This window comes from Notamacropus eugenii, chromosome 2 (genome assembly GCF_028372415.1).
Source record: "Notamacropus eugenii isolate mMacEug1 chromosome 2, mMacEug1.pri_v2, whole genome shotgun sequence".
In the NCBI taxonomy this organism is placed as follows: domain Eukaryota; kingdom Metazoa; phylum Chordata; class Mammalia; order Diprotodontia; family Macropodidae; genus Notamacropus; species Notamacropus eugenii.
In genome coordinates this window covers 94,395,718-94,418,417 of record NC_092873.1, presented here as the reverse complement: position 1 = coordinate 94,418,417, position 22,700 = coordinate 94,395,718, and the positions used below count along the sequence as shown (strand labels likewise).

Genomic DNA, 22,700 nt, shown 5'->3' with positions numbered 1-22,700 from the left:
TGTTTGACTCTTTGTGACCCTGTTTTAGGGTTTTCTTAGCAAAGATATTGGAGTGATTTGCCATTTCCTTCTCCAACTCATTTAACAGATGGGGAAACTAAGGTAAACAGAGTTAAGCGATTTGTCCAGGGTCACAGAGCTAGTAAGTGTCTGAGGCCAGATTTAAACTTAGGAAGATGACTCTTCCTGACTCCAGGTCTGGCACTCTATCAACTGTGCTACCATGACTCCAATAAAATCCCCAGTATGGAGTCAGTTTATGTTGTGCGCCTGCCTGCTGTGCCTAGAATCATAGAAATACAGCACTTAAAGGGCCATTAACTACTAGTTCAATTTTCTACTCAGTGCCAGAATTATCTCTGTAGTATCCCCCACACGTAGTCATCCATCCTCTACTAGAACACTTCAAGTGATACTATCTTACAAGGCAGGTAACTAGGTAGTACAGCAGATAGAATGCTAGGCTTGGAGTTAGGAAGACCTGCCCTTAAATTCTTACTAGTCATGTGATACTGGACACATCACTTAATTGCTCTCTGCCTTAGTTTTCTCATCTGTAAAATGGGTTTAATAATAGCACCTACCTTTCAGGATTTCTTTGAGGTAAATGAGATAACATTTGTCAGGTCTTAGCAGTGTCTGCCTCATGTTGTTGCTGAATCCTTTCAGTCATGTCCAATTCTTTGTGACCTTATTTAGGGTTTTCTTGGCAAAGATACTGGAGTGCTTTGCCATTTCTTTCTCCACCTCATTTTACAAACTGGGATAAACAGGATTATATGACTTGTCCAGGGTCACACAGCTAGTGTCTGAGTCTGAATTTGAGCTCAAATTCTCCTGACTCCGGAGTTGATGCTCTATCCACTAGGACACCTAGCTGCCCTGGTACACAGTAGATGCTATATAAATGCTGGTTGTTGGGCATTTTTTTTGTCATTAGAAATCTCCTTATATTCACCTGAAAACTGTTGGCTCTATACCATCCACCCATTTGTCCTAGTTTGTTCTTCTGAAGTAAAGCTCATCCACACCATAGTTCTTTGTTTTTAAAGACTGGCCTCATGTCTCCACCCTCTTCTCCCATTTTCCTCCCAAACTCTAAGTCTTCTCCCAACTGAAAACTCCAGTTCTTTAACTGCTCTTCATATGACAATTTCCAGACCCTTCCCTAGTCTTGTTACCCTATTCTGGGTGGATGGTCAACAACCCTAAAAAGAATGTATTCCTTTTACTTATTCATTGAACAACCATTTCCCTGTATCATCCAACTAGCAAGTGACTAATGTCGTGTGAGATGCTGTCCGAGGTACTTACTCTCACAGTAACAGTACTCTGCTGATGGAATATGACATATCAACTTGATCATTTGAGGATGAAGAGTGACCAATCACTGACTAAGGAGATTCAGTGTAAAAGTTCCCTGCAGGAGTTGCTTCATGAGCTGAACTTTGAAGGAATCTAGGGATTTCAAGAAGTGAAAGTGAGGAGTGAATATGGTGAGCAGCCTATACAAGGCTCTGAAAGCAGAAGAAGGAGTACCAAGTTCTGGAGAAGTGGAGTAGCCTAGTTGGACTGATGAAGAGGAATAATGTTAGTAATCCTAGAAGAGGAGTCCAGAGTTTGATGGTGAAGGACTTTAAATGCTGAGTGGTTTGCATTTAGCCTAGATGCCATGGGGAGCCATTGAAATTTCTTGAGCAGAAGAGTAACAAAATCCAACATATATTTTAGGAAGATTATTTTGGGAATCATGTAAAAGATGGGTTGGAGATGGAAGTTGCAAGAAAACTTATTAAATATTTAAATATATTATGTACTAGGTGCTGGAGGAGGTATGAAGTTTGGATAAGAGATAAATTCCTTAGAACTTATTGTCCATCACTGAACCAAAACTTGTTTTCTTGCAATTTCTACAAATTGAAGCAATTTAAAATTCTTTCTCCTTAGGTACAGGAACATGCTAGGGGTATGGTACAGGATGAAGGTGGGGTAGAAACCAAACAGACTGTGGGAGTTATTGGGCACCTGAGGCTTAGATCTTTCTGGGCGGACCTCCCTAAATACAAATGCTCTATTTATTCCCAAATTGTACAGTGGCTACCTGGGCTTGCAAATTCTCAGAACTTTGATCCTCTTGGTAAAAAATCAGTATCTGAAATGGGATCTGTATGAGCTTGCTTTATCTTGGTGATATAGGATATAGTGGAAAGAGCACCAACCTTGAGATCTGGTGATGTGAATTTGAATTCTTACTCTACCACATACTATCCATGTGGTCAGGAGTGAATCCCTTAATTTCCCTAGGCCTCAGTTTTCTCATCTGTAAAATGGGAACACCACTGACAAGCTCCTAATTCACAGGGCCGTGGTGAAGAAAATGCTTTGTCAAGTGTAACTGTGTTAATAATGAGCGTGACTCATTGTTATTACTGGGAAGAGGCATTCTCTATATCATCAGAGCTGGCTTGAAGGGTCGTTGGGAGCAGATATTTGTGGTATTTCTGTCAGGATTTATCTCCTTATATTCGCTCTCCCTGTGATCTTCTTTAACAAATTGACCAACCAATCCTTATGAGGTGTCTACTGTGTTCCTGGCCCTGTACTAGGGACTGGGGATGCAGAGACAAACATGAAACTGTTCTTGCCCTCAACAGGGCAGGGATGTTAGCAGCGCACAGCTAAATATATGTAAAATATACACAAAGAAATGGGAAGGAAAGTCTAAGAAGTGGAGGATCAGGAAAGATCTTGTGTAAAAGGTAACACTTGAGCTGAATCCTGAATGAAGTAAAGAGAGTCTTAAGAGGTAGAGGTGAGGGAAGGACTGTTTGGAGCAACAGTAAGGAGATGGGAAATGAATGTTGCATATGTAGGCAATTTGCTTAGACCATAAAGTGTGAATGTGTAATAAGGCTGACCTCAGATTATGCAAAGCTTTAGATGCCAAATAGAAGAGTATTGTATTTTGCCTAGAGGTGAGAGGGTGACATTGCCAGAGCTGTGTTTCAGGAATAGTATTTTGGAATCTGTGGGAACAAAGGACAGATCTGAGGCCAGGACACCCACTAGGGCAATAGTCCAGGTAAGAGGTGATGGGAGCTTGGACTAGGGTGGTAGCTGGGTGAGTGGCTAGAGGGAAATAGATGTGAGAAATTTTGTGTAGATTTTTTGTGTAGAAATTTTTGTGGATTTGACAAAACTTGGTCAACTGATGGAGTATGGGGATGAGGGAGAGAGAAGAGTTGAGGATGACACTGAGGTTATGAACCTGAGTGACTGGAAGAATTTGGTGCCTTTGATAAAAAGAGGGAAGTTTGGATGTGGGGAGAAAGTAATAATAGCATTTTTAGGTTTTGTAAAGTACTTTGCATGTACTATCCAAATGAGCCACTTAACAGCTCTGTGATGTAGGTGCTATTATACTTATCCCTATTTTATAGATGAAGACACTGAGGATGTTAGAGGTTAAGTGACTTGCCCAAGGTCCTACAGCTAATAAGGGTCTGAGGCAGAATATGAACACAGATCTTCTTGATTCCAATTCCAGGATTCTAGTCACTTCATCTAGGGGTTGATTTGAGGAAAAAGATAGTGATTTCTCTTTCAGATATATTGCATTAGAAATGTCTGTGGGACATTCAATTGGAAATGTCCAATCAGCCTTTGGAGATGCTGGGACTCATCATCCCTTTCAATGAGAGAGAGTCTCCCTAATGGCAGTTTTGTCAATCCCTATGATGAGGAGAAAGAACTAGCTTTGGAATTCACTCTGGGAGTTTTATAGATTTGCTTAGTGTGACAAAAGCTTTCAGGAAAGGAGAGCTGCCATTCCTATTTTCTTGTTAAGTTGTTTTTCATTAATATCTGACTCTATATGACCTCATTTGGGGTTTTCTTGGCAGAGAAGTAGTTAGGCATTTCCTTCTCCAGATTATTTTACAGATGAGGAAACTGAGGCAAACAGGGTTAAGTGACTTGCCCAGGATTACATAGCTAGTGAGTACCTGAGGCCAGATTTGAACTCAGAAAGATATGTCTTTTTGGTTCTGAATCCAGTGCTCTATCCATTGTGCTACCTAGTTGCCTTTTCCATTCCTATAGGCTGAAGAAAATATTCAATCACAATATTTTCTAGCCCTTTATTAGATTCTACATATTTCCCCTCTTCCCATTCTGGACCTTGGGATGTTAAAGCTTGAAGGGGAATTATTCCATTCTCCCCATTTTACCGATGACAAAACTGAGGCTTGGAGAGGGGAAATGTCCTGTCCCAGACCACACACAGATTATTAGTGACAGAGCTGGTGTGTTAAAAACACAGAAATCTGGTGTGTTAAAGTAGGAATTCCTTTCACAAATAGGATAGATTAAATGGCTGCTACAATCCCTTCCACCTCTCAAATCCTGTATTTCTGTCTCCTGATTCTTATAGCCCAGGCCTGTTCCCAGTATCCTCTGTTGCTTCAGAGATCATAGATCTAAATGATCTAGGAGGGACCTTAGAAGCCGTGTTGTCCATCTCCCTCATTTTGCAGATGAAGGACCTCAGGCCTATAGTCCTGAAGTGCCCCGCCTAAGGTCTCAAGGAGGTAGGATTTGAACTCAGGTCCTCACACTTAAAAATCCAGCCTTCTTTCCATTGTACCACACTGAGGCCTAATAGATATTTCCTCCCTGCTTCAAACTTTCGTTCCTACAAGGTTAGACTCACAATTAAATATATTTAATCTAGGTTCAATTTCTAACTCAGACACTTATTGGCTGTCACTGTAGGTGTCACTTAATCTCTCTCTGCCTCAATTTCCTTGTCTGTAAAATGGGGATGCTGAGACCACACAGCACTGTTCTGAGGTCCGATGGGGATAATGGTTGTATATAAAGCACTTTGCAGACCTTGTTTATGATTATGATTATAATTATTATTCCATCGAGGATTATTTGGGACCCCTCAGGTTGGCAGGGCATTCAACTGTGCAAAGTATGCTCAACAGGAAGGGCAAGACACGGGAGAATCAGAACACAGAGAGACTGGCCTTAATTATAAATCTACCGACAAATGTTCACTGAGCACCTCGGATGGCAGCCAAGCACTGTGCTAAGTGCCTGACTTTGGCCAACCATGAAATACATCCTAAGGATATCTCCTTTGTGGTAGACAAGAGCATGTGGAAAAAGGCCGTCTGTCGAGTGGCATGCTGGGGGAGGGGAGGGCAACGTTCCCTCCCCAACTTCATTTTCCACTGAGCAGCCCAATGAGACCACAGGGGAAAGAGACCCTAGCAAGGCATAGTTCCAGGTCTGTCTTCGGATGTCATGGGCCCAGTTAAGTTAGGCGTAATGTGTGGTCTGGGAGAGTTCTTACTTTTGCATGTCAAATCTTCGGTGGCAAAGACTGAGCTTCCTTCTTAAAAATAATGTGAAAATCAAGTAATCAGTTAATCAAAAAGTCCTTATTAATCATTTTTCTGTGTCAGGCGCTGGAGATAATGAAGAAAAGGCAAAAACCAGTCTCTGCCCTCAAGGGAACTTACATTGTAATGGAGGAGACAACATAACACATATATATTATATGACATATATTACAGATCATATTATTATAGGTGTATTATATATTAAGAAATATGTTTATATGTATATATACATGTATGTATGTGTATATATACACACATATATGTATACATATACATATATATATAAACAATTGTTGAATTGTTTTTCAATTGTGTCTGACTTTTCATGACCCCATTTGGGGGTTTTCTTGGAGAAGATACTGAAGTGGTTTGCCATTTGCTTCTCCATCTCATTTTACAGATAAGGAAACTGAGGCAAAGAGGGTTAATGGAGTTGCCCAGGGTCACACAGCTAGTAAGTGCCTCAGGCTGGATTTGAACTCAGATCTTCCTGACTCCAAGCCCATTGCTATATCCACTATGTGTGTATGTATGTGTGCCATATGTGTGTATATGTGTGCATATATACGCACATATACATATATAGACACACATATACATATGTGGAGCAGCTAGATGGTGTAGTAGATAGAACACTGCACTTGGAATCTAGAAGACTCATCTTGCTGAGTTCAAATCTGGCCTCAGACACTTAATAGCTGTGTGACCCTGTGCAAGTTACTTCATCCTGTTTGCCTCAGTTTCCTCATCTGTAAAATGAACTGGAGAAGGAAATGGCAAACCACTCTGGTGTCTTTGCCAAGAAAACTCAAATGGGGTCACAGAGTCAGGCATAACTGAAACAACTAAACAGTAGTGATAATGTATACACACATACATGTATGCATATATATATATATCTGTGTACATACATACCCACATGCACATCATTTATATCTGTATGTACTTACATTTATGTATGACTTGAAGGTTTAATTAGAACTTCTCTACCTAGACTTAGATTTAGCACCAGAAGGGAACTTAGAGGCCATCAAAGCCCACCCTCTCATTGTACTGATGAAGAAACAGGTCTGGAGAAGTTAAGTGACCTGCCTAGGGTCTCACAGCTTGTAAATGCTTGAAGTGATTTGGAACCTAGGTCTTTCCCAATTCTCAAGTCCAGTGCCCTACCTATCCACTACTTTTTGGCCTCACTTTCTTTTTGTTTTGACCTAGGCACCTCTGAGGTCCCTGGACCACACTGTAAGAACCACCATACTGCTCTATTGAGCATCCTCCAATCAGGGGTGCTGTCTCTCTCCTCCATCTAACTGGGAGCTCTTTGAAGACAGGCACTATACCTGATTTGTAACAACAACAATAATTATTCTTAGAAAATACAGCATGACATAGTGGATAGAGAGTCAGACTCAGAAGGAAGATCTGGGTTCAAGTCCTACCCGTGACACATACTGGCCATGTGACCCAGGGCACTTAACCTCTCAGGATTCCAGGCAGCTTTCTGACTATAAATGGCAGAGATGGTGCAGTCCTGCACTGGTAGGGAGAGTTTCCTTACCAGGAGTTCCCTACATAGTGGAATCACCTGGCTGGACAAAAATCATGATTATAGTAATGACAACTCATATTTACACAGCACTTCGAGGTTTGCAAAGCTTCCAGTCGGCAGACTGATAGTTTCCTGAGAGCAGGGACTGTGTCTACCCTAGTAGACTTTCTGTGTGCTCTTCCATGGTATTAATAACTCACGTTTATATTTTTTGAAGTTGATGAAGCCCTTTTCTTAAATTAATCCTGTGATGTGGGCAGTATAAGTATTACAATTCTCATTTTACAGATGAGGAAACTGAGGCTTGGAAAGTGAAAGCCACATCCATGGTCAGACAACTAGCATATACTAGGTCTCCTGACACCAAATCTGACCTTGTTCTGTCTGTCCTACTATACCACAATACCCCTGTGACTTCACTACCTGGCTTCAGTCTTTCCGCTCCAACCCCTGAACTTATTCCCTCGCCATCTTTCTCATTTTCAATGTCTTCCTATCTACTGATTTGTTCCCCAGGCCTACAGATATGTTCAGAGCTACTCCATATTTACCCTTCATCCAATGCTGTCATTCTCAAGCTATCATCCTATGACTCACCTCCCATTCACTGCCAAATCAGGCAGCTAGGTAGTGAAGTGGATAGAGCACGGAGCCTGGAGACAGGAAGACCCAAATTTACATGTGGCCTCAGACGCTTACTAGCGAGTCATTTATCTTCTGTCAGTCTCAGTTTCCTCATCTATAAAGTGAGGATAATACTAGTACCTACCTCTCAGAATTGTGAGGTTAAAATGAGATATTTGTAACATGCTTTGCAAATCTTAAAACCCTATGTAAATGCTAGCTACTGTTTTTATTAATAAATTCCTGGAGTCATCTACCTCCTGGTTACCTCCATTTCCTTATCACCCACTCACTTCTGAATCCCTTGTGATCATCTTTCCAACCTTGCCCCTTGAATAAAATTGGTCTTTTCAAGGGAATCAGCCATCTTTTCACTTTGAAATCAGATGGCCTTTTCTTGGTTCTTCTCCTATTTGACTTTTGACCTGTTGATGCTCTCCATTGCATCCTGCACACCCCTAAAACAGACATTCTCTTCTTTCTTGCTTTTCTTTCTTCCTGGTGGACTATTCCTTCTCAGTCTCCTTTTCTGAGTCATCACCTATCTCCTGCTTTCTCTTCCTAGAGTTTTCTTTCCCCCTCTATGGATTCTCTCTGTCTCTCTCACACTACATCGCTTGCTTCCATGCATCTACACAAACTGTCACCCACTCTGAGAATGGGCTGTCATACAGAAGAGGGAATAGATTTGCTTTAAAAATAATTTATATGTATATATACATATCTTTCTTTTACATCACTTATGATTCTTAATGTATTCCTTCTCTCTCCCTCTCCTCCCTCTAGTCCTCTCTCCCTTCCCCCTCTTCCTCCTTCTCCCTCCTTCCTCTTTCCCCCTCCTCTTTTTCTCTCTCTTTCTCCCTGCCCCCTCTTCTTCTCTGCTCTCTCCCTCCTTTTCTCTATCTCTGTCTCTTTTTCTCCCCTCCTCCTGGAGAGGAACCCCTTGTGACAAAGAATAAAAGGCAGAAAAAAAAACATTCATTGCTAAATTTCTAGAAAAATATAGTCTCCACTAGCTGCCTTCACTTCCTCACCACCCACTCAGTCCTCAGTCGCTGCATTTGAGCTCTGTCTTAACTGAAATTACTTTCTGTAAGGTCACCACTAGCCACCTAGTTGTTAAACCACAGGATCATAGAATTTAGAAATCATTTTCTCCTGCTAATTCACTTTGCAAATGGGCAAACTGAGACCTAGAGGGGGTAAGTGACTTGTCCAAAGTCACTCAGATGATCAGGGACAGGATTTGAACCTGGATCCTTTGACTCAAATCCAGGGCTCATTCTGCTCCAGTAGTTTACCTCTGCTGGTGGCCTCTTCTTAGTCCTTGTCCTGCTTGATAAGCCTCTAGTAAGTTTGACCAAACCTTCTCCATGTTGACTGTGTCTCTCCTTGGCCTCTGAGACATGGTCCTTTATCTGTCTGTATATGAGTCTTGCTCTATCTCCTAGATGGGTTCATTTTCCTCTTCCTGTGCCCTGTGTGGGGGTGTCCTGTAATGTTCTGTCCTGGGCCCTTTCCTCTTTTCTCTTGGCAAATTGCATCTGTTCCCTTGACTTCACCCATCACCTCTGTGCATATGAATCTATCTATAGTTTAAAATAAAACTTATACTTTCAGCACCAACTTCTGCCCTGCATTTCAGTTTGACGTTTCCAATGACCAGTCCCATCAGTCTCTTAAACTCAACATGTCCAAAACCAAGCTTATTTTCTTTTGGACTTCACTCTATCTGTCAGTGGTGCCATCATTCACTGTGTCTCCTGTGTTCTCATCGACCCTTCCCCTTGCCCTCCTCTCTGCCATCCCAGCAGTTACCAAACTCTATTGATTCTGACTCTGAAATGTCTTCAATCTCTCCTCTCGTTTCTATCTTAGCTCTTGAGTTCAGGCTCCTATTACCTCTCTCCTAGACTATCATAATAGCCTCCTAATTGGCCTTCCTAGCTACAGTCTTTTTCTTTTTGAGAATATGTTTTACTGATGCTTTTAAAAAACACTTTTTTTTCTATTTTCTTTTCTATTTTATTCTTGTTTTCCTGGCTTTCCAATGTACATCTTATTTTATAAACTTAACCAAGTATCAATAAAATGAACACTTCAATATACAAAAAAATAGGGAAAGAAGATTACATTTGAAATGGTAATACAGGTTTACCTGTACTAATTGTGTTACTCAAAATATAGTTTTAACTGTATTACCTGGTAATAAGTGAATATACAGTATATAACTGTATATAGTTAATATAGTTTTAAGTATATATAATGATAATAACAAAACTGGAATGCTTGTTGGTGTCTCTGAAATTCTATCTGCTCTATTCTGGGTAATTACATTAATGTTTAATTGACAGTTTTTTCCTTTCCTGTCTTTTTTTTTAACCATTACACTGTCTACTCCTCCCTTCCCCACAATTTCCCTTCCTCCCCAATAGAAACCCGTTCTTGTAACAAGAAAGGCTAGTCAAGCAAAGCAGATTCAATCATTGTCCATTTCTGAAAATGTTAAGGTTCATTCTGCATCATTAGCCTTCTGAAGTCATGATTGGTCACTGCCTTGGTTAGAATTCCTAAATCTTTCCCAGGTGATTTCCTTTTCATGGTTATTATAGAAATTGTTGCTCTGGTTCTGCTCACTTCATTCTGCATCAGTACATGTGAGTCCTCCCAGGTTTCTTGGGATCCATCATTTCTTAAGGCACAATGATAAAGTGGATATAGAAGCTTGCCTTCAAGCTACTGTTGCTCTTGAGAACAGACCTCAAAATCTGAAATAGTTCTAGAGGTCATTTAGTAGAGGAGAGTGAACCAGAAAGGCAGTGTGACTGTCTTTTTGTTCAGTGTCTGGGAAGGTTTACATTATATAGAATTTAGACAAAGGTGCCTGTGCATGAATCACATGCATACAATTAAGCACTTTGGCCAAGAGGGCAACTTGAGAGCAAGATTGAAATAGATAGGAGTAACTGTAAGATTTGTAAAATTTTCAATAAAATTTGGTGAAGCCAAAACAGAAGTCCTGTGTGTGGTAATCCAAAACAATTGTGTGTTCAGGGACAACTAGCACCTATGGTTCGAGGTCTTGTTGAGTTCTTTTCAGGGCTACTCATCCATCTTTGATGTCCACCTGTCATCCAACTCTCACCTGTAGCATATACATCAACCACATCGCAGTAAAACTGTCTCAGCAGATAGGCTAAACTAGGTTGGGGGTAACCGACAGAGTCCAAATCTGTCCTTGAGTTAGGGGGATGTCTATCCCAAGCATGTTAAGACTTCCCCCCAATGAAGTGAGCAAAAGTAGAGGAAAAATTTCTATGATGATCATGAAATGGAAATCACCTTTGAAAGATTTAGGAATTCTAATCAAGGCAGTGACCAATCATAACTTCAGAAGCCTAATGATGCAGAATAAACCTTACCATTTTCAGAAATGGAAGGAATGGTCAGATGAGAACAGTTTGTTCCAGTAGCCATGAAGGTGGCTGAAGCAGGAGCTGTGGAGGGCTTGGAGCTTAGTCAGACATCAAAGATGTCAACGTCATCTACTGCATCCCTGACTGTCACCAATCATCCCGATTTTTGCCTTGTCACTGGACTTTGATGAATGGAAGACAGAGTGAGGCTGATGACTTTGTGCAGCTCTGCCTCACTTAAATCCAGTTCCCTCTCAAGTTAAGGCATCACCCCATGGTGTCATTGGTCCTCTTTGAAAAGGAAGGATGAACTACAACCCAAAATGAGAATGCTTTGGTGAGGTGGGGAGTGGGTAGGTAGAATCTAGGACCTGGGGGAACTCAAAATTCCTTGTAGCCATCTCTAGCATTTCTGGATAGTTACTGTAGTCAGGTGACATTCTTGGTGCAGACAGGCTTTAGTCACAGAGGGTTGGATTTAAACAGTGTAAGGTTTTATCCTCAAACAATATAATAAATAATTTTCCCTACAATTTCCTCTTTTGGGGCTTTCCCAAGCCCAACATTTTCGTACTAGCAAAAGCATAGTTGCAGAAGCAAAAACCTTGATTCCTGCTGGCTATGTGATCCTGGAATTATTTAACCATTCCTTAAATAGGCAACTATATTAGAATATAAACTGCAAAGAAGATGCCAGCCTGCACTGATAAAGAGAGATTCTTCATTTGGGGCATCCCCTTTAGTAGTACCTTGTGGGTCTCTTTCACTTTTGTCTCAGTATCCCCAGCACTCACTAAGTACTTAACACAGAGATAGAGATAGGGATTGCCCTTGTAATTTCATTGATACAGGGAATTTCTGGATAAGGAAACTCTTTTCACCAATGCAAGTCTGCACCTTCTCTGCAATTTATTACCTTAGAGAGCTGCTTGTGATACTGAGAGATCAAGGGACTTGTCCTGGGTCACACAGCCACTGTATGTAGTAGGTGCTTAATAAATGTTTATTGGTGGATATGTGAGGCCAGGGGGGAAAATCCTCTATCTCTTCAACAATTTGTCTTGGCCATTTCATTTTCTCTCTTCTCCTCACTGGAGGAAGTCATTAGGAAGCTGCTCAATGTTATGGGAAGTTGTAGCTAGGCTTCTTAGACAGCATGCTACCCCAGACTCCTGCCTCTAACCAGCATAGATTAGCCATCACCTAACAGAGCCCTAAGACAATGGGACACAAGACATGTCAGATTTGATTGGCTCCAGCTTACCTTTTCAGACTTATTTTGTCTCCCTTTTTCTCCATGCACATTTGCCCCAACATGGGTGATACATTTCTAGTTATCACATCTTTTAACAGGCTAGTAAATGCTCTACATACAAAAGGGCCTTTCCATTTCCTTCTTTTGTTTTGGGATTCTTTCTCTGTTTTAATTGCTTTGTATTTACTTTTTATCCTTTTGCACCACCCTTTCTCTAACAGAAGACCCTTGAAGGCAAGGATTGTTTAGTTTTGTCTCTGCCTCCTTAGTGACTAACACAGTGCCTGACTCGTACTAGTCACTTAATAAATTCTTCTTCTTCTTCTTCTTCTTCTTCTTCTTCTTCTTCTTCTTCTTCTTCTTCTTCTTCTTCTTCTTCTTCTTCTTCTTCTTCTTCTTCTTCTTCTTCTATTGGCTCAGCCTACCCATGAGCAACTGATATCTTTCCAATTTTTTAATCTGACTTTATATGTGTGAAAAGTGTTTTGTAATTGTGTTCACACAGTTTCTGGGTTTTTCTTGACCAGTAGACTACCAAGCATTTTATATTGTCTACAGTTATTTTGCCTTTTTTTTTGGAGGCAGTCAGGGTTAAGTGACTTGCCTAGGGTCACATAGCTAATAAATGTGTGGGGCTGGATTTGAACTCAGATCCTCCTGACTCCAGGTCCAGTGCTCTATCCACTGTGCCACCTAGCTGCCCCTACAGTCACTTTCAATAGAATAAATTCTTTCAAAAAATAATGTTTTAGCTTTCAACTTTTACTTCTATCAAATTTTGAGTTTTAAATTTTCTCCCCCTCCATCTCTTCCCCCCCTCTCCAAGATGGTATACAATTTGAAATAGGCTCTACATATTAATATTAAATGTATTTTCACATTAGTCTTTATGGAAAGAAGAATTAGAACTATAAGGAGCAACCATGAGAAGGAAGAAACCAAACAAAACAATGAAAGAAAAGGAGAGCAAATGTATGCTCTGTCTGCATTCAACCTCCCAAGTTCTTTCCCTGGCTGTGGATAACATTTTCCATTGTGAGTCTTTTGGAGTTGTCTTAGATCTTTGCATGGCTGAGAAGAGCTGAGTCTATCAAGGTCAGTTATCCCATAATGTGGCTGTTACTGTGTACAAGGTTCTCCTGGTTCTGCTCATCTCACTCAGCATCAGTTCATATAAGTCTTTCCAGGTTTTTCTGAAGTCTGCCTGCTCATCATTTCTTATAGCACAATAGTATTCCATTACATTCATATACAAGAACTTGTTCAGCCATTCCCCAATTGATGGGCATCCCCTCAATTTCCAGTTCTTTGCCACCACAAAAAGAGTTGCTATAAATATTTTTGTACATGTGAGTCCTTTTCCAATTTTTATGATCTCTTTGGGATACAGTCTCAGAAGTGATATTGCTGGGTCAAAAGGTATGTACATTTTTATAGCCTTTTGGGCATAGTTCCAAATTGCTCTCCAGAATGGTTGGATCAGCTCACAACTAAATGGAATAAATTCTTACCGAATGAATTGAGGGAGAGGAGTGGACAAGAGGCAGGAATGTCTAGAAAGGTCCGAGTCATGGAGCTGATCTGGGTTAGCTGTCACACAGAAGAGGAAGCTGGGTCAGCATGAAAGCACAGAATATCCAGTGTTCATGTGTTATATGTATATGTGTGTTTGTGCTTAGCATGGCATGTCCACTTCAGAGAAGGTGTTGTGCTCTATGAGCAAACATAATTGAAACAGCTCAAAAGAAACACAGGATGCACAAATTTAGAGAATTCACCCCAAATGTTCACACGGAGTATTTGTGCCCGACCTGTGGTAGAGCATACTGAGCTCGTATTGGTTTGATCAGCCAGTCAGACACAGTGAAACTTAACTAGCGTAGTGATATCATTTTGGTCCTCTTTGAGAATGAATGACAACAACCAATCAACTAGCTTAAAGTATTGAAAAGGGAAGGAAAAGATGATCAGAATGGGGGCAGGAGCTTATTTTGAAGAGAAACCTTGTCTTGTTCTGTAGTCTTACCTGAGGCTCAGTTCCTTGGTAAACTGAGGCTGTCCCTCTCTAATCTTCTCCCTTGTGCTGGGATCTCCTCCTGACCTCTGGTAGTAATAGTCTTTTCTTCTCCTTCTCTTTCAGGAATCTCTTGGATAAAGACATGTTCTCCAAGTCAGACCCATGTAAGTCCCTAGATTGGTCTGGGATACTGTTTGCTATTTCACAGATACTGCCTGGTGGGTGGTTGGAGGCTCCTAGACTCTGGCTGGCCTTCCTCTTTTATATAATATTCCTAGATATAGAGGAGGAGAATGGGTGGAGAATATCTTCCCATTTTATCCTATCCCCATAGGAATTTAAGCCTCTCTTCTTAAGCCCCTGTCTTCTGGGACAAGATCAAAAAGTTTTCTTCCTTCTCTCTTCCCTAAGAGGATAGTAATCAGGGGAAGGATATAATAATCCTAATATCCTTGCCAACCTGCTAAATGAAGAAAGCTTGAGGAATGCTTCAGATACTCCAGACAGAGGCTTAGTTGATTTATTAGAATAAGGCCAGTAGTAATGGCCCAAAGCCTCTTTTCCAGATGGGAAGTTTGATTATCAATTAGCTCCCTCCACTAGCGTGCATAAGTACTAGTCCCTTGGTCTAGGATCTTCTCTGCCAATGCCCCATATATTTGTTGTTCAGTTGTGTTCAACTCTTTGTGACCCCATTTGGGATTTTCTTGGCAAAGATACTGGAGTGATTTTCCATTTCCTTCTCCAGTTCATTTGATAAGTGAGGAAACTAAGACAAACAGGGTGAAGTGACTTGGCTAGGGTCACATAGCTAGTAATTGTCTCAGGTTGGATTTTAAGTCAGGAAGATGAGTCTTACTGATTCCAGACTCAGCACTTTATCCACTGTGACACTTACCTTCCCCTTGAAAGAACCATGTAAAAACTCACCAAACTTTACTGATTTGGTAGAGGGTCCCCCATTCTCTTCAGGGTCCCTAACTCTTTGTGTCCCTCCTCCCTGACCACTCCTTCATTTTGTGAGTACTTCCCCTCAATAAAACTGACTTTTAGCTGTCTTGTTACAAGTTCCATGTTTCCTTGTACTAGGTTTTGGGGTCTCTTGAACCTTCCTAAGTCTGTATTAAGACAGGTGGGGATAGAGGTAAGAACATTGTATGAATTCTCAGATTGTCTAACTACTACAGTTTCATAGATTTAGAACTGGCAGGGACCTCAAAGTCCATTTCATTCAGCCCCCTCATTTACAGATGAGGAAATTGAGGCAGCCGAGACCCATAGAATGGAAGTGACATGCTCAGGATCACATAGCTGGTAAGTATCTTCGGTGGAATTTGAACCCAGGTCTTAGAAGGCATGAGTTCAAATGTGGTCTTGTAGAACTTACTAGCTGTGTGGCCCTGGGCTAAATATGCCTCAGTTTCCTCATCTGTAAAATGGGAGTACTTAAAGGGTTGCAGTGAGGATGAAATGAGATACTATTTGTAATGCATTTGGCACAGTGCCTAGAACATAGTAGGCACTTAAGAAACACTTGTTTCTTCTTCCATTCCAGACTCCAGCACTCTGTCCACTATGCCTTGCTACCCTTATCATACAACATTAGATATTGCCCCAAGTTGATAGGGGTTCAAGGACATGCAGGCCAGCCCTCTCCTCTTTTAGAAGGGGAAACTGAAGCTAAAAGAAATTAAGCTACTGACCCAAAGTCGCACAGGTAATAAATGGCCTTTGTGGATTTCAGCTGTGAGGTCATGAAGTTGTGAAATGGAAATACTCCTGGATCAGGAATTAGGAGACCTGCTTACTGGTTCTGGTTCTGTTGCTAACTAGCTGTATGACCTTGAGCAATCCATATAACCTCTCTGGGACTCAGTGCCCTCATCTGTAAAAGAGAACCAATAGTATGGCTCTCTCTTTCACTCTCTCCCTTCCCCCACCCTATTTTACTTCCTCATAATGTAATTTTGAGAATCAAATGAGATAATTATATAACAGCACTTCAGTGATCACTCCCTTCTTCAGAATGTTCTGCCCTAACTCTCGTCAGATTCTTCCTCTTCCTGGACCTTCTGTCTCCAAAGTGCGCTTGCTCCCCACACCCCCGCTAACATTCTATGATTCCAGGATTCCCCAGTTAAATTTGTTCCCAATCTCTCCCCTCCCAGCCTCTCCCCCTCCTCCACAGTCATCTGAATCTGCCTCCCTCATATCAGCTCTGCAGACCTGGCTTAGGCTTTGCAGGTTGACAGAATTCAATTAAATCAAAAATTTATTCAACATTGACTATGTGCACAACTCTGGGGATACAAAGCAGAAGAAAGCACCTACTCCCTATTCTTGAGTAGTTTATGGTCTTTTGGAGGGCAGGGAGGGAGGAGGAATGAACATGTGTCTACTGGATTCATCACTATAGACCTACCTTATAGAAGCCAAATCAACACGGTAAGAGACAATGTGATATACTGAAAAGAACATTAGATTTGGAATAAAAAGGCCCAGATTCAAGTGCCAACTCTGCATTTGGTAGCCTTATGGTTTTGGTTTTTGTATTTTTTGGCAAAGCATTCTTTGGGACTCAGTTTCTTACCCTATAAAATGAAGGGGTTGGGCTAAATGATCTCAAATGTCATTTCCACTTTGACATCAAGTGAGCTCTCTATTGGGGAGGGAGGCCCAGAAATATTTGAGGCCTAGCCTCAACTTTAAGGATTTTCATTGGCTTGTCCCCCATACCGAGGACTCTCTCCCTCCTTACCTTCATCTCCTGGTTTTCTTCAAGTGTCACCTTCTGCAAGAAGCTGTTCTCAATTTCACTTTAATGCTAGTGCCTTCCCTCTGTTGATTATATCCCATTTATCCTCTCTATATCTTATTCATAAGTAGTTATTTGCATATTGTCTCTTCCACTAGGGAGCACATAGAGCAGGAGTCAGGAAGACCTGAGTTCAAATGTGACCTCAGACTTACTAGCTGCGTGACCCTGGGCAAGTCACTTAATCCTGTTTGCCTCCATTTCCTCATTTGTAACGTGATCTGGAGAAGGAACTGGCAAACCATTCTAGTATCTTTGACAAGAAAACCCCAAATGGATTTTGAACCCTGTTTACCTCAGTTTCTTCATCTGAAAAATGAGCTGGAGAAGGAAACGGCAAACCACTCTAGTATCTTTGCCAAGAAAACTCCAGTGGGGTCATGAAGAGTCAGACACAACTGAACAACAAAAATCTCTGTGGAGTTCCCTCTTCTCTACTGCATACCTTTCTCCTCTCCTCAACTCTCCCTTCTTCAACTTCTTGTCTAGGTCTCTAATCCCTATGCTTTTCTCTTCCCCCAGTGTGTGTGATGTACACTCAAGGAATGGAGAACAAGCAATGGAGGGAGGTAGGTACTGCTCCTCTCATTCCTTGATAAATGTATTCATTGGCCTGTTATCTGTCTGTTTCTCTGTCTCTTTCTGTTTTTTAGCTGGGGTACTTCTTACTGTAGGGTCTCAATATCCTTTGGGAGTTATGTTAGCATGGGGACAGTGACATCAAGGCAGAGACACTTTAAGACCCCCTTTCATGTCAACCTAGTCCTAGAATGAAACCAATAAAGGGACAATTTCCACTCTTTAGTGAGATTCTCAAATCTCACTTTGTGTAGGAGGCTTTCATTGGTCCCTTCCACTCCCTTTGCCTCTGAGATTATTTTTCACCCACTTTCTGAATACTTTGTGTGAACTTTTTAAAATATACTTGTCTTCCCTACTGGATTGTGAGCTTCCTGAAGGCGGGGACTTCAAGAAGTGTTTTTTTGTCTTTGTATCCTTAGGGTTTAGCACAGTGCCTGGCACACACTAAGCATTTAATAAATGCTTATTGACCAACTGACTAACACAATCTTTGCCCTCAGGGAACTCTCATTCTGATGGAAACAACAAGGTTAGTCAATTACTCAATGAATAACCATTTATTAAGTGCCTCATGTGTACCAGGCACTGTGCTGAGTGTTTGGGTACAGAGACAAAAATGAAGCAATCTATGCCTTCAAGGGGCTTAACATTCTTCAAAAAATTTTTTTTATTCAATTTGAACTTAAATACAAAAAGACAAAAAGCCCCACCCTATTTCCATGTACACAGCACAACATAAGAGAATTCAATATAAAACCATGAATCTCTGTTGCATACTGTTTGCTTCTTTTTGAAAACAAAGCAAAATAAAACTATGTAATGAATACTATGCCTTGTTTTCAAAGCTACCCTGCTTTTCTGTGCTTCCTTCTGTTTTCTTTTGTTCTATGCTATGCACTTGGGCTTACATTCTAGTAAAGGACACAACATGGACACATTAAGTATATAACAAATATATGTCATATAGGTGCTAGGAACTGCGTCTGTAATTTCATTGGCATAGGGAACTCCCAGGTGAGGAAATTCCTTCTACTAATGCAGGTCAGCACATTTGTAGTGTTAGAGAGATGTCTAGAATACTCAGAGGTTGTGATATGTCCAGGATCATGCAGAGTTAAGTGTTGAGTCTAGGTCTTCTTGATACCAAGGTCAACTCTTCATCCACCACATTATGGTATATGAAAAAAATGGCGAATATACAATGTACCAAATATACCGCAAACATACAGTAATTTTTGGAGGGAGACACCAACAATTGGGGGTAATCCAGAAGGGCCTTGTTTAGGAGGTGATCCTTGAGCTGAACTCAGAAGGAATTCTAAGGGGTCGGAGGTAAAGGGGTACATCCCAGGCATCATGGGAGATGGAATGTGGTGCATAAGGAACAGCATGAAGACCAGTTTTGCTGGAAGATGACTGAAATACATCAAGGGGAGAATATATAATGAGCATGGAAAAGTAGGTGGATCAAGATGGTAAAGAGCTTGAAGTGTCAGACAGAGAAATTTGCTTTTGATCCTAGAGGTAATAGATAGACATTGGACAATACATGTTCAGATTGTGCTTTAGGAATATCTCTTTAGCAGCTTAGTGGAGAATGAATTGAGAGGGGAGCGGGGAGAGTCTAGAGGCAGGGAGACCAATTAAGAGGTTACTGCAGTGGTCCAAGATACATGATGAACTAGGGTGTTGGCCATTTGGGTGGAAAAAAGAGGGTGGATAGGAGAGAACTGGAGGCAGAATCAACAGGACTTGGCAACTGATATAGATTTGTGGGGCGAGGAACAGAGAAGAGTGGAGGATGACTGAAATTGCACACGCAGGTAACTGGAAGAAAGGCGGAGCCTTGACATCTTGCTTGTTATCAGATACACAGCAAATATCTGTTGAGGCCCCAGGCTGATGAAACGGTGTGGGAATTTTGTCACCTTCCACTAAAACCTTCATTGGTTCCCTATTGTATATAAAAGTAAGTTCAAATTCTTTAACCTGGCATTCAAGGCTCTCCACAAATTAGCCCTGCCCTGCCCTCCCTTTTCGGTTTTCTATTCCACTGTTTCCTCCAGTTATTATTCATTTAAGGCTTTGCAAACCTCACATTTTTGTTTTCAGGTTTGCAAGGTTATTGGAGGTAGGTGGGTAAGTGGGATAGAGGTGGAATACTTGATCAATTTCAGGAATTACCAAATCAAGTTGATGAGATTGCAGGATTTGGGTCATTGTTTAGAGATAAAGGCTATATCTATGTAATAATAGAAGGAGCTCTGGACCACTCTAAAGACATACATTAACTTCTTTGAGCCTATTTTCTTGTCTATAAAATGGGGTAGTAATATTTGCATTACCTACCCCACATAGGACTATTGGGAGAAAAAGTGCTGTGTCCTTTAAGTGCTATAAAGGTGTGACCTGTTATTATGAAGAGAGACAGTTGCTTAGTGGTTAGACTCAGGAAGCCCTGGATTCAAATCCCAGGCTGGGTAAACCTAGCCTAGACAAATCCCTTAACCTCTCAAAGCCATAGGCAACTCTTTAAGATTGTAAGTGGCTGAGCAGTTGCTAAACTGAATTGGTGAGGGGAGTTTCCTGCTTGGGAGTTCCCTAGGCCAATGAATTATATAGGTCTAGATAGAATAAATGAAAAGAAGCATTTATTAAGTACTTACTGTGTGCATAGCACAGTGCTAAGTACTGGGAATACAAACAGAACTCTAAGATAGTCTCAGCTTTCAAGGAACTCATGCTCTAATGGGAGAGATTAGAAGGTTTCAACCCAGAGCTGAAGGGATCTTGGCTATCAATTTGGTCTGAGCTCCTTCTTTTTACATTTAAAGGAAGTTAAACCCAGGAAGGCAGAATTGAGATTCAAAGCCCGTCCACAGACTCCATATTCAACCTTCAAGTTGAACCATCACTCTTTTTCCCTGCCTCTCATAGGTTTCATGGAGTAGCTTCCATCCATTCATGACTTCTTACTCCTCTAAACTCTTTTGGGTTCATGTTTATACCACTTACTGCCTTCCATTACATTTATTTGTGTATGTCTATAGCTTTCTGCTAGAGGCAACTAGGTGGTTCAGTGGATAGAGTGTTGGACTTGGAGTCAGGAAGACCTGAGTTCAAATCCAGCCTTAGATATGTATTCTGGGCAAATCACTTAACTGCTTTCTGCCTCAATTTCCCCAACTATAAAATGGGGATAATAATAGCACCTATTTCCCAGGTAGGTTGTAAGGATCAAATGTCAAAAATAAAATGCTTAGCATAATGCCTAGCACATAGTAGGCACTCATAGATACTACTTCCCTTCCCAGGTGGTAAGCTCTGTAAGGGCAAAGACTGTGCCTTATTTATTTCTTCATCCCTTTAGGGACTCATAATTAGTAAGCACTCAGTAAAAGTGTTTGTGAAAGGCATGCATGAATGATTGGATGACTGACAGGCCGATCCCACAGGAGCCTTTCAATTTAAATGGGGAGAAGACAGAACATCTTTGAAGAGTCACCACAGAATACTTTTGACAAACCAACCTATTGACAGGTGGGCGCATTAACAGAGAGTGGAACAGAATGAACTCGGTTTTCACTGATGTAGAATTTCCCATCTCTCTACTAGGGCTGAAAAATGACTTTACTAAGCACATTACAGTGATGTAAACAACACTGTCTGGATGGTGTTTAAGCCTGCTTAAGAGAACAAATTGCTTTTGAGTACTTGGGGGACATCCTGCATACAAACAAAGACTGTGCTCATTTTCAAATAATCCTTCCCTCTTCTTTAAAAGAAGCCTCGAAAGGCCTGGGAGGACACTAATTTGTCAGCCATTTCTTTGGGGTACTGAGTGTACTTGAAAGTAATGACTATTTCTTTATGGAATGGTTTATAATTCAGGTTTCCCTTCCCTGTAGGTAGTCTGGTTTTACGGTTGTGGTTGTTCAGTGTTTTTCAGTCATGTCTGACTCTGTGATCCTGTTTGGGATTTTCTTGGCAAGATATTGGAGTGGTTTGCCATTGCCAGCTCATTTTACAGTTGAGAAAACTGAGGTAAGCATGTGAAGTGACTTGCCCTGGGTCACACAGCTAGTAAGTGTCAGAGGCCAGATTTGTATTTAGAAAAGATGGGTCTTTTTAACTCCAGTGCTGACTCTCTATATACTGTTAAAACAGTGTTAATTCATGGAAAGAGCATTGGATTTCACATCAGAGGGCCTGATCTCAAATTTATCCTCGAACACTATCTGCACGTAAAGTAACCCCTCTGGCCTCAGGTTATCTATTTGTTAAATGAAGGGGTCAGACTAGATCAGAAAGGCCAAACATGCCTGGCCCACCATACTCCCAAGTGCAACCAGATTAAAATATAATTGGGAAATATTTAACAAAATAAAGAAAAGTACAATAAAGCTTAAATAATATTACATCTCAAAACGGTCAGAATGTAGCTGGCAGGAATCCCAACGTATGGATTAGTGGTCCTTTTTCTTTCTTTTCCTTTTTTAATATATAATTTATTTTTCAGTATTCAACATTTACTTCGACAAGAATTTGAATTTCAAATTTTCTCCCCATCTCTCTCTACTCCAGGACACAGTGCATCCTATCTACCCCTTTCCCCAGTCTGTCCTCCCTTCTCTCACCCCTTTCTCTCACCCCCTCTCCCATCCCCTTCTCTTCTATTTTCCTATAGGGCAAAATAGATTTCTATATCCCATTGCCCATACATCTTAGTGGTTCTGTTCTATTTGAGTTTGACGTGATTGGTAAACATGACCTCTAAGGTTCTATTCTAAATCTATGATCTTTTTAGTTTATATTTTTGGTGGAGATTTATGACAGTGGAACTTTTAGTATTAAAGCTACTTCTGAGGTGGACAGCAACTGGTCTGGTCTGTAACTTACATTCTTGGAGAGTTGTCTGGGACACTGAGATTAAGGGTAGTGATCTCTAACATGATGGGGGCAGCTGGGTGGTGCAGCGGGTAGAGAACAGGCCCTGGAGTCAGGAAGACTCATCTTCCAAATCTGGTCTTA

At 41.0% G+C, this 22,700-nt stretch overlaps 1 protein-coding gene across 11 annotated transcripts in view; it reads left to right on the top strand.

The window, feature by feature from the left end:
• The window catches only part of CPNE5 (copine 5), a 209,361-nt gene that overhangs the window by 9,168 nt on the left and 177,493 nt on the right, over positions 1–22,700 (top strand). For all 11 annotated transcript variants that reach the window (XR_011974210.1, XM_072641939.1, XM_072641940.1 and 8 more), the window contains exons 2-3: positions 14,396–14,436; positions 17,610–17,656. Coding sequence is in view for 10 of the 11 variants with exons in the window: in XM_072641939.1 (XP_072498040.1) it covers positions 14,396–14,436; positions 17,610–17,656 (88 nt within the window). In the remaining variant the exon portion in view is untranslated. The remainder of the gene's footprint in view (positions 1–14,395; positions 14,437–17,609; positions 17,657–22,700) is intronic.